The 12,979-nt window shown below is 40.7% G+C and overlaps 1 protein-coding gene across 1 annotated transcript; it reads right to left on the bottom strand.

Annotated features, from left to right (window-relative positions):
- Positions 1 to 4,162: 4,162 nt before the first annotated feature.
- Positions 4,163 to 11,618, bottom strand: LOC117514926 (proline-rich transmembrane protein 4). The gene is made up of 3 exons (XM_034175497.1): positions 11,479 to 11,618; positions 9,618 to 10,407; positions 4,163 to 6,604 (listed from the first exon to the last, which is right to left on the bottom strand). Exons 2-3 carry the CDS (start codon positions 10,345 to 10,347, stop codon positions 4,509 to 4,511), a joined length of 2,826 nt encoding a protein of 941 aa, XP_034031388.1. The 5' UTR covers positions 10,348 to 10,407; positions 11,479 to 11,618; the 3' UTR covers positions 4,163 to 4,508.
- Between the last annotated feature and the right edge of the window lie 1,361 nt (positions 11,619 to 12,979).

Raw genomic sequence — 12,979 nt, 5'->3', positions numbered from 1 at the left:
GAATCCGTGAAGTAGTTTTGACGTAATCCTTCAAAGCCTATATCAAAAGAAATGTTGATCCAGAATCTGGACGTGGATCACCTGCAAAATTTAATGTATTCTTCCATGGCCTAATATCTATCTGTGGTGAAAATGTTGTCAAAATCTGTGCAGTAGTCTTGACATAATCCTGCTAAAAGACAGACAGACAAATAAATAAATGTCGATGATTTTATTTCATCCTTGGCGGGTGTAAAAATCTGATCGAGACCTTCCTTGTTTCTTTTCCATGTCCCATCTGTACGGACAGACTGAGACCTGAGATGAAAGCTCAGTGTCAATGAGAATATTTTAATGGATGCTGGATGGACTCTTAATCTGTTTTTGTCTTGTTGTGGACATGGAGGTGATCCTTGATCCATTTCAACAAGGCCATGCTTGCCAAACACCCATTTAAAACAAGCTTACCTGTGCTAGTCTAATCATGGTCTTACTTGTAGAGTAATAAAAGAGAAAATACAACAGCGCAATGAGCCAATGCATACACACATGACACGCTGTAATACTACATTAGTAAATTAGATTACTACTGCATCTTTAATTAAAAAAAAAAAAAACAGCAGTGCACTAGTTAAACAGCTTCATGACCTTTGAAGTGAAAGATAATGATCACCTTGTTTATGAGGCTCATAAATACCGTCACATATACACTTCACTTGGATTCCCCATGGTGACGATAATTGAATCTCATCACTCAAGTCAGAGTTTGGATAGAAAACATTCTGTGATTCCCCCATATACCTGTGTAGTTTAATCTGCCACTATTGTATTATCTCATTATTTGAATGCACAAACATTCACAATTTTTCTCTTCTGAATTCAAATGAAGCCAACTTGGCTTGTTACACAACTGCATTTTGCAAAGAGGCTATTAACCTGGCTTTGGCAGTGTGTATGGTACATAATCAATATTGATATTTATCTTTCTTATTTTCTTTCTTCTTGAAGTCATTTATATGCTGAGTTAGTGGAGCAACAACATAGTCAGGAAAAATGGTTCTAAAGTCATTGAACACTAAGTAATAGGGTATAGAGGTTTCAGTAAAAAATTGTTGTTGGTAGTGCATAATGGAGTATTGCTTTGGGTCCTGAGTGTCCATCTCATCATCAGTGTGTGAACACAATAATAGAGTTTTCTTCTGATTTTGAGTGAATGAGGTTCACCCAAAGTTTAAATGATTGGATTTTGAGAAAATCAGTTCAAAGTTAAGTTCAGAATGTTGGTCCAATGCTTATTTATTATATTTGGATATGATATTTGGAATTATATAATGGCTGAGTGGATCCTTGTCATTTGATTGGTGCTTTGTATTTCACATGGCATGGATTAATTCATCCCATTTGTGTTGCATTGCATTTAGAGTGCAATTTGGTTCCATACGTTTGGTACCATTGCAGTCTGCACACACATGCACACGTCCTCATGCACGTGCACACACGTGATCGCATACACACACGTGGTCGCACGCACGTCCTCGTGCACGCTTGCACACTCCCTCATGCATCCGCATGTATGCGCGCCCACACATGCGCGTGCACGCGCACGCAGACACAAAACAAATCCACTGTGCTGTCTGGAGGCTGTTGGCAGGAAGTTGGAATGAAAAGCTGGACTCATTTCTGACCTGATTTTTTTTTTTCGTTGCACTGAGGAAGTACACAGTCGAGTGATCCGGTTGTGTGTGTGTGACAACAACACAATGATTTGATTGAGCTAACTGACGCTGCTAATTCTTGTAACATACACACAAAATCCACTCCGCTGTAAGCCGTCTGGATGCATGAAGACCTGTTCACATGAAACACTGATGTGATTTTTGGCTGGACTGAGGAACTATACAGTCTTTTTTTTTAATGGAAGTCCGAAGTCAGTGCACAGCATCACTGGACTACATGTTACAGTGGAACCCCAAAATGTAAGTCCCTTTTCTGTTGTTTATAAATTAATAAAATATCAAATGACAAGGATCTATTTTAGCCGTGATATAAAACAACACACACAGCTGCTAATGTTCCAAAGAGGTCTCCTATCCAAGTATTAAGCAGATCCCACACTGCTTAGCTTCTGAGATCTGATGGGATCAGGCTGACACAGAGTGGAGTGTCTGCAATAATAATAATAATAATAATAATAATAATAATAAGAAGAAGAAGAATTTAATATTAGGCCATTTTGGGCTTGAGTAGAGGTGTACACCCTGATGAGGACCATTTTGTCTTATATTTAGGTTTTTAGTGTAAGTGTTTATTGCAGTGCTTGACAAAATTATTTGACAGTTTCCATCATACTTTCTCTCTGAGAGACAGAGTGAAAGAGAGAGAGGCGGGAGGGTAAGAGGCTTTTCTTGTTCAATCCCTGTCACAAGCAGTCAGTCACCTGCAGTAGATGTTAATGGCAGTCCAGGCAACACAATTATTCTCTGCTCTCAGCTGAATCTACAGTTTTAAAAGCTTAGAACAGTGACACAGAATAGGATAATACACTACATACTAGGGATGGCACAACAGCACTTTATCATGACCGATACAATACCGATACTGCAAGATTTAGTATCTGCTGATAACGATACCAATCCTATACATTTTTCCCCATTTTAAAATGACTAATCTGTTGAGAGAGAGTGGGGGGGCTTCTTATCACAACCACTGTTGGTATTATTATGTACATACTGTAAATACTGTTACTTAAATCAATATAATTTTGACAAGGTCATTTGCATGTCATTTGAATGTTTTTTTTTTTTCTCATTCATCTAGTCATATAAACTAATGCTTCTGAATTTTGTGAAATATTAAAATTCAAACTTTAAACTATTCACATCTGTGTTCCTCTTTGATTCTCTTTAAAATATTGTTCTTAGAAATGGAAAATGTTAATAATGATAACACTTTATCCCTTCCCCAGTTGCAAACAAACGTCAGATAGTTATAACGTTGTCTGTACGGCTACCATTTCAAATGCATTGCACCAGTGGCACTCTGTATTTTTTTCAGTTCATACAGGTGATACAAACACATGGAAGACATTGACATCCTGCAGATTCATCAGTTTTCTTTGAACCTACTTTATTATACAAAATGTATAGAAAAAACATGATTCTGTGAGAAAGGTGTAACTATATATGCTCAAATGTCTGTTGCCACAACGACAAGTCAAAAGTCTTTATTGAACATAACTGTTCCAAGTGTTGTTCCAATACGGATAAGGAATTGATAAGATATCTATTTCAATGCTTTTATTAATTCTGATTATCCATCTTATTTGATATCGATTCCTTTATTGACAGCTGAGTTTTTTATGTGGAAAAATGTGGGTCGACACAGGTTTTCAGGATCATTGCAGCTGTGCTGCTTGGTGCTGGATCCAGAGTTTGGCACCATGATATCAGACATGATGTCAAATATGAGTTTTTGCAAAAAGGAACTATCAGAAAAATGCGCAGTCTTCAATAACCGGAAAAGATCTGAGGCATACATTTTGATGGACTGAAAAATTTGGCAGTGGTTCTCAACTGGATGTAATTCTCAGTTCCCATCCCTGTGTTTCAAAAAGAACAATAAATAAGTGGCATTTAAAAAAAAAAAAATGAACATTTGAGTATCAATATCAAGAATAAAATGTAAGGTTCCTTGAGTCCACATTCTTTCTTTCTTAATTAGGATTCTCACCGTGGTGTTCACAACTTCTTGGACAGGTTGTCTATGCAGGACCTTCATGTGTCAATATATTCAAATATTCAAACATCTGCTCCAGTCAACTTTTTGAAAATTTCTGTATGCTTTTGAAAACATGTATTTGATCTTAACTGTACAAGAATAAATATATATGATATTCAAATCCTGTTCTCAAATTTAATATTGAGACTCTCATCATAAAGCAGGATCTAAACACTATAAATCCCTGTGTCTATATAGCAATTTTTTTTCTGACAATAAAACACTGACAGGGTGCTGAGAAATCCATAATCCAGTGGGATTTGTTTCTATGACAACAATAAAGAGCTAACAACTACTTTATAACTGTATGGTGATTAAAAAAAATAAAAGAACTCACCCTCAGGAAGAACATAGTGTGTCTCTCTCTTTTTCTTATTTATTTTGATTGGTTTTGTGTGATAAAAATGATTGCAGCCTGATGCCACAAAATCCGCTTCTCCTCCCAGGAGGGTGATGAGGTATGCGCCATTTCATTGATTGCCTAAAAAGGTGCTGCAGTAAAAAGGTGCTTTCTAAAAACATCCAAGGTTTTAAACTTAAAGCACTTGGAGTGGCCACACAATTAAAGTGGAGCACTCTGAAAAAAGGAGATGGATGCAGTGCTTTTTTTTCCTAGGCAGCTGCATATACTCCATTCTTACTTAGAGCAATTGAAAAAAAAGATGCTGCTGCTTCAAAGAAAATGCTGTATGGACACAGGGCCTTACCATTATCAGGCCCAGGTTCATTCCATCCTGGGCCTCTTCAACTTCTTACAAATCAATTGTGTCACTGCAAACACTCAGAGCATCAATCTGTCTGCACACATTAACAAACTCTGCCTGTACAGCCATGTCCCATTCCAGCTGTCTACTTTCACTCAGCTGTTTAGTTCCTGCCAGCCGGCCTGATCCTTGGCTGTCCTGAGATGCTAAACTTAGGGTTTGATACCTCCTGTAATAAGCAAATTGGGGGATTGCTCTTGGAAGGCTGCTCTGAGCAAAATATTGGCCTCTGTTGGCCCAGGAAAATGAACGCAGCTTTCCTGTCTCCTTGGGATTGCAACAAAGACCTTGGGATGAACCAGAGTTACTTTCCTTCCACTTCCATTGACATGGGGACACTGGTGGTTTGGTGTGACATGTGAAAGAGCCTTGAGTGTGGGAAGGTTTTGAACCAGACAAGGAATTCTTTAGATCCATGTCACTGCAGGATGAGGTGCGGTATAGAGAATTTTCCACAGAACTGGTACCCTGCTTTGGTTGGCCTTGAGTAGCAGAGGTCAAGGAAAGGCTGGAAGATGTATGGAACAGTCTTGGCCATCCAAAGAGACTGTGAGAGAAAAGTGAATCACTGCACAGAGCCTGGTCAATGCTGCTGGACAAGTCTATGGGAGATGGGGGCTGCAGGTCTACAGTAGAGTCTGACTCCTCCCGACCCAAGCTATCCAGTGAGGACAAATGAGACTCAGTCACACTTTTAGGGTTATGGGGCGGGCATGGGGGTGTTGGTAAACAGAGCACATTAGAACTTGCAGCACAGTCCCGTCCATTTCCAGTTTGGCCAACCACTGAGCAAAGAGGAACAGCCTCGGATTGACCCTTAGAGATAACATTACAAACTATCACCCTTTCCTGCTTGTCTTGTGACCAGGAATCTGGAGAGAGGACAGGAGAGTTTACATCTCTTTGTGAGGGCAGGGTTGTTCCTCGTAAAGGGGAGCTGCAAGACAGACGAGACCATGATCCTGACTGGGGATGGGTTATAGTCCTGACAGAGGAGTTGCAACAGAACAGAGGGTGTGTGCCAATAACAGACAGACTGAGACACACCCCAGCTTCGCAGAGCCTGCAGCCAACCTGGTAGCCCCACCATGGCCAGGGCTGGAACCCATAACCATTACTCCCACCCAAACCAAGGGCATGGAGGATCCCATATAGCTGTAGGCCTCCACATCCTAACAAGCACAATGATGCCCAAACTCCAGCAGCAGCTGCCCTATCCCAATCCTCCACTTTAACAAACGGACAATTCACGGGTTGCAGTACTTCAGGAGAGCCTCCACTCTCTTCAATGTCCTTCAGCCTGTAGATATGATCAGTGTTGACTCTCATCATACAGTAGAAGATCAGATAGGAGCTTGATAAAAAGATGGAGAGAAATATAAAGATGCCCTGAGGGAGTAGTAAGATGAAGCTTGGAAGACTTGGCAAGAGTTGGAGTACTCCAACACATCCAAGACAGATGCTCAAATGCAGGAGGGACATACACAATAAGAAACAAGGCCTGGGTAAAGCTGAGAAGGAGGTGGAAATGGCAGGTGGGAGTGGAACATGCATGCATGAGCGCAGGGAAAGAAGATGGAATGCAACGGAGAAGGCTGAGCTCAAACATGGAAAGAGCATCTCAAAGAGTAGCAAAGACCCCAGAGGAGGAAGACGATCCTGGTGACTGTAAGCGTCATAAAGCAAACAGAATGCTTGGACTCCTGCAAATGCTACCAGCAACAAGTGCAGTAGGGTGAAATAGAGGCTCCCTGGGGGGCAACGCAGGGACAGACTAAAGAGGCAGATGAGAGAGATTAAGCCAAACAAAGTAAAGACAGACCCCAAGCCATAGACATGTGCTTCCCAGGCTATGCCCCATGTGGCAAATGCAGAGTTCCAGTCAGAATACAGAGGGACAAGGAGTGGTGGAGTGAGGGCCAGAGAGGGCTGCAGAGGCTCATTTAGTGAAAAATCATCAGCATATATGGGAGTCCAAGATTGGTTTGGATTTTTGCAGGGTGTAGATATAAGGTCCATGTTACTATCAAGCAGGAGTGTTTCACTGACTCTTGAGTCCTGACGATCATCCACCAGAGATAAATCTGTAAGACAAACATAACCAACATTATAAATCTGTTAACGGAATCCAAAATGTAGATATTTCTTTGTTCTGCTTTGTTTTAATTGTTATTTTGGTATGGGGTAGTATGATCAAAGGAGGCAGTCACTATACTGCGTCTGGTCTGCTTGAGGTTTCTTCCTGTTTCTGTGTAGGCTCTCAGTTGTCCAGGTGGTTTCCATAGTAGAGAAGCTTGAGTCTTCGACTGGACTGGGTTGCTTTCTTCTCTACAAGAGTCAAGACAGAAGTCAGACCACCAGAGCAAGAATTTTAGCTGAGGAAGCTTCTGTGATTTGAAGCAAAACGTCCTTGCGTCAAGCAACCCAGTCCAGTCGAAGACTCAAGCTTCTCTACTATGTTTCTTCCTGTTATCAAAAATGCCTGAGGGATTTTTTTTTTTCCCTTCACACTGCGTTGTGCTCACTGGGGGGCAAGACCTTACTCATGTGAAGTGCCTTTGGGCAAGTTATGAAGTGATTTGGCACTGCATAGATAAATTTAAATTAACTGAATCGAAACTACTGTGAGCAGTGTCTGGTGGGCTTTGTGATGCTTTTGTGACAGCATCTTCCTGGTATACGAGTATAGGCATTTATTTTCCTCACATATTCCCAAAAATACTCAAAACTCAGCAAAACACCATTTCTGTGAAGGGTTGTACAAACTGGAACAGCCTTCCAACAACTATATGAGACAGTCCCACTCTGAGTGCTTTTAAAAATGAGCTTAAAAAATGGCTCAGATTCAATCAAACCTGTCAACACAGGTGAGATGTATTGTACATAATTTAATGTTTCATATTTATTGTAATTATTGTTTGTTGTGTGTCTGAGGACTACAGATGGAAAGTAGCTTTTAGCTGAATCTGGCATATTTACACTATGGCATGAAAATGTACAAAGTGTTCATTAATGTGCATTGTCTTCATCAAATAAACAAGAAAGAAAGAAAGAAATTATGACAACATGACACGCCAAGATGGTGAACTTTTGAACATTTAAAAAAAGTTGTAGCACATCATAAGCCAAAGATAACGCATCATAGTGTGTCAAAACATGGTGCCCAACAACAGCAATAGGCCGTCAGGGGTCACCAAGTCTTAGATCAGCCTATACAGTTCAGTGCTTGTCAGGTTTAAACATGAACACCCTTGCTCCCCCCTTTGACTGTTTGCAGGATAGGCTGTTCATATGTTTCACTAAAAGTTCAGGATTAATCCTTGATGCTGCTTGAATTCCTTGCAGTAGTATAAAAAAGTACTTTAAAGGCATCAACCATTTTTGGAAAATGGAAATGCATAAGTTTGTTACAAATGTTCAATGCTTTGATGCAAATGTGTCTGACTGTATTTCTTTAATTATGTTGATGGGCTTCAGCTGCCTTTTTGAATATTGCCAAAATAAAGAATAAATAGAATTTCTCCAAAAGACCAAGTGAGACTCTGCTGTGAAAGAACTTAATTCATAATACAATAGAGCAGGCATGTAAGTGGGAATCTCTAACTGGGTCATAGAGACAGTGGGTAGGAGTACAAGTATGTGTGTTCATGTTGATTAACCAGTATTGACCTCACTTGCTCTCATTTTCTCTGACTATTAATACACACAGTAAAGAGGTGCCATTAAAGTGCCATCGTGTCATTGTATCATTGTGTGAACAATGAGTAATGTAAACGTGCTAATCTCTTGGTGAAGCACTAACCGGAGCAGAAACTGCATCAGTATCAGTGTTTATAAATGGAATATGCCCTACTTCTGTGAATCTTTATGACTATGTCAATGCAGAACACACAACATACATGCTAGTGCATGTGAATGTAGCTTCTAAATATGAAATTTAAAAATGGTGCAATCATATTCATTAACTTGTGTTTTAATATGTTCGAACCAAAGGGGGCAAATAATGGAATTTTTCAAAGCATTTGTTTTGCAAGAGTTGGTGACATATTGAGGACCCATTTAGCACAGCTCCTGGTTTCTTTCTTTCAACCACTCTGAAGCAATCTTCCATACAGGTTTAAAAACACTCCAGAGCATCTTTCATCTTTGCCATCACTAATCTGCAGTACTTTTGCCACCATGCCCAGCCACACATTCTATCTATTGTTTAATTTTGAGTTTATTTTACAATTCTGTTGTATATTTCTTTCTGAACTTGCCAATCTAGTGGGTACCATATTTCTCCCTGCAACTGTTTGCTTGTTAGCTGGGTTCAGGAGACAGATGGACATTGTGAGTCTAACCACAGCTTTGATAATTTATTCAGCATCCACTAACCATCCAGCAGGTGGCAGACATGTCTATGGACTATTACACAAGCAAATCAACGCTGCTGTTTTGGCTAATCTGATGCATCAAAGTTCACCCGATTCTATATTGTTTGACCTCATTATATGTTCTTTTAATGCGGTGAGTTACAAGATAAAAGCATTTGTTGTTGTTCAGTTATTGTCAACACACGCTGACTGGGACGGGCTAACTCACTCACACACCCACTCATCAACATTTTTGCTGTCCAAGCCCTACGCTGTCATCAGTACAGGGGGGAAAACTTAAAATGATGCAACTTGATTTTTATGTAAGAAGGTCTGACTTACATCTGCCATCAATTTCATGAATACTTTGTGCATTTATTCAAGTAGTTTAAGTGTTAAGCTAAAAAAAACTTTTGTTCAAATAAAAAGCAAGAGTTCTGTCAAAACCTCCATTTCCTTGTGGATTGATGTGATTTAATTTTGTGTGTGTGTGTGTGTGTGTGTGCCCCATTGTGTTTGTATGTTTGCTACATTATCCTTATGACTTTTTTCTTGGAAGGTTTATTTTCTATAGTTAAAAACTGAGAGAATTCCGAAGAAAAAACAAAGCTTGAGGTGTGAAGGAATGCATACTGTAAATCCATGTAAAAACAACTGTATCTGCTAGCAGAACAGCACAATGGAAATAAAAACAGCAACAACAACAAAAACAAAAACTTAGATTATTAGCTCTTTTTTCTACACAGTGAGTTAAATGTTGCAATGCAATGGGTAGTGAAAACTTTATGGAATGGCGGATGCCCCAAAATCAAGGTTGAAAATTTATTCATACCTTTATCTGCCTCAGTGCTCACTGCTCTGCTGTCTAAGATGTGATCTGTAGCACCATATAATCCATCTCTAGTTTGTTTCTTTGAGCTGATAGAAGGTTCTATGTTCATTCCCCATTTGCCCGTGGCTCGTGATGTGGTTGTGTACGCCGGGCTGGGCTCAGGTCCAGCAGACGGCACTGAAACAGTGTCCTGGTCTGGTCTGTTTGATGGTATTGAGCTCAACTGAGGAAAAGGTAACCGATGCTCATGTGATTTCTTCCACCTGGCTGAAGATGCTTCAGTCTCTGCAGGATGCAGTGTTGGCGCTGATGTCTTCGTGTTGGGTTTCTTGGTATTTTGCGCTGGTCTTCCACTTGATGAACTCTCGGTAGGCCACTTTCCACTGGGATTCATTTGTAGGTCAGCGTATTCTCCGAGAACCCCGTCTGTTTCTTCTAAGGAGGATATGATCCAGCTAAAAGGTGGACTCAGGAAGTCACCGTTCTCCGGCATAAACGTGGGACTTATCTCTGAAGGCCGTGTGGCTTGCTCTGCCACTGTACTGCTGATGATCTCTTTTGGCTCTTTGACATGTTCTTCTGCCTCGACTTTGACAAGAAGAGAGACTGACAAGAAGAGGAGACTCCACAGTGGATACATAGCGACGGTCTATAAGTGCAGCGTCAAAGTCACATATTTGGCAAATAGTGATTTTAACGCCTAAAGGGAAAAGAAGGCACCATCAAGATTGCAGCTTTGCTTTTTAAAATCTTAAAATAGTGCAACAGATAACAGAATATTTGCAGAGGAATCCTTCAAATCCGGTTACAAGCACCAAAGTTTGACTGTGTATACCTTTTGGTACATATTTTAGAAAAATAATGTTAGCCATTTGAATTTTCAATAGGGGGCCAAGTAGGGGTCAATTGAAGAACTGCATAGGGGTAAAAAAAAATGTTCCAATCATATTGAAAGCAATACCACATTATGTGTCTGATCACAAAGATTCCAAAAAGGTATAGTTTGGACTATCTGTGACTGTGTGAATGTTCTGGAGTTATGGGGTAAAAACATCAAGCATGGCGACAAAGGTCAGTTTAAGTTTGTACAGGGGTCAAAAGTTAAAGTTGCTCCAATTATGGTAAAACATGATGCAAATTATTGGTTGAGTTAGTAAGATTTGAAAAAGGAATAGTTTGCACCATGTGTCATGCTTAGTTATGTTACGGGGTAACATATGTCACATGTCATAGAATCCAATGGACGTCGACATTGTTTGACCTTTACTTTGGAGACCAAACATTCAACACAGTCAGAACTATTCCATTTGTTAATCCTATTAAGTTCAACCAATAATTTTCACCACGTTTTACCAAAACTGGAGCAACTTTAACTTTTGACCCCTGTACAAACAAACTGACCTTTGTCACCAGTCTTGTTGTTTTTACCCAATAACTCCAGAACATTCAGTCACAGACAGTACAAACTATACCTTTTTGCAATCATTATCATCAGACACATAATGTGGTATCACTTTCAATATGAATGGAACATTTTTTAATTTTTGACTCCTATACAGTTCTTCAACTGACCCCTACTTGGCCCCCTATTGAAAATTCAAATGGCTCAAGTTATTTTTCTACAGTATGTACTAAAAGGTATACATAGTCAAATTTTGGTGCTTGTAACCGGATTTGAATGAAACTACTAAAACTATCCTGTCATGTAAAAACATAAACCTAGAGACATATTTGTGCAAGAACACTCTACTATTATGCAAAAATTACTTACCGTTCTTGCCCTGTTCGTTTTCTTGCAGCTGCTTTCATGTCAGCGCGCTCACCTCATCTGCATCCCAGCTTGGCTGCAGGCTCTTTAAACATGTATACAGCTCTGTGTTACTGCATGCCTGCAGTCTCTCTGCGTCTGTGTCCTTTCACTGTGCTGTGCCCCTCTTCTCTCCATCAGGCAGTCGACACACGGGACACACCCCTCCTCTTCCTGACAGCCCCTCCACTGCTGTCCCACCAGCACTCTACATGTGCAGAAACCTCTTCTCTTCAGCATCCTGTTTTCTTTTAACACATCACTGTCAGTGATGCAAACGATGCAGTTTACGTATTGTGCATGTGATCACAGAGCAAGGTCATAAATATGTCACAGGAGAGGTCAAAGTGACAAACAAACATGCAGGCAAGTAGGCTTGCACTTAATTAACCGGTGCTACAGATCAATATATCACAATGAGCTTGGTGATGTTGAGTCTTTCCATTTAAACCAGTCATCGAATCAACAGCTCAGTTTGCAACATAACAAGATGAAAGGCATCAGAGGGCTGACGCAAACCATGCACGCTCTGCATGCTGGGATACATCCATGTCCGATAGTACATGCAAGCTTTTGGGTCTGCACAGTGTTTTGATTACAAAAACCTGTGGTGATAATTTGTTGCTTAGAATCCCTTGTTTATAAGATGGGAATATGGTAAACTCAAAGAGAATGACTGACTGAAAATCACTTAGTTCTCACACTGTATCTAATGAATAAAGTTTCCATTTAGATGAAAAATACAATTTAATGACCAAACATGACTTGCCTACTCCAGGTAGGGAATGTGGTCTTGCCCCAAGTGAAGGAGTGCAAGTACCTCAGGGTCTTGTCCACAAGTGAGGGGACAATGGAGAATCAGTGCAGCAGGGGCGGTATTGCATTCGCTCTACCGTACTGTGGTGACGAAAAAGGAGCTGAGCCAAAAGGCGAAGCTCTCGATTTACTGGTCAGTTTTCATTTCTACTCACACCTAAGGTCATGAAGTCATGACCGAAAGAACTACATCTCGGGTACAAGCGGCCGAAATGGGCTTCCTCAAGAGGGTGGCTGATGTCTCCCTGAGAGATAGGGTGAGATGTTCGGTCATCCGCGGGGAGCTCGGAGTAGAGCCGCTGCTCCTTCGCATTGAAAGAAGCTAGGTGAGGTGGTTCGGCCATCTGGTAAGGATGCCTCCTGGATGCCTCCCTAGGGAGGTGTTTCAGGCACGTCCATCTGGGAAGAGACGCTGGGGAAGACCCAGGACTAGGTGGAGAGATTATATCTCCACACTGGCCTGGGAACGCCTTAGGATCCCCCAGTCAAAGCTGGGTAATGTGGTGCGGGAAAGGGAAGCTTGTGGTCCCCTGCTGGAGCTGTTGCCCCGCGACCTGATCCCAGATAAGTAGTTGAAGATGAGATGAGACGAGACAAGACTTCCTTTTATAACACCACTTACATCAGTCATTCACAACTATCTTGCTGA

The sequence above is a fragment of the Thalassophryne amazonica genome, chromosome 8 (genome assembly GCF_902500255.1).
Source record: "Thalassophryne amazonica chromosome 8, fThaAma1.1, whole genome shotgun sequence".
Classification (NCBI taxonomy): Eukaryota; Metazoa; Chordata; class Actinopteri; order Batrachoidiformes; family Batrachoididae; genus Thalassophryne; species Thalassophryne amazonica.
This window is presented reverse-complemented; position numbering and strand designations above follow the sequence as displayed.

Bases quoted from the DNA above. Each gene is read 5' to 3' on its own strand.
- LOC117514926 (XM_034175497.1), bottom strand. From the start codon at position 10,347: ATGTATCCACTGTGGAGTCTCCTCTTCTTGTCAGTCTCTCTTCTTGTC. The intron at 6,605-9,617 runs GTAGAAAAAAGA...TTTGTCTTACAG, and splicing joins TGCAACATTTAACTCACTGT to ATTTATCTCTGGTGGATGAT.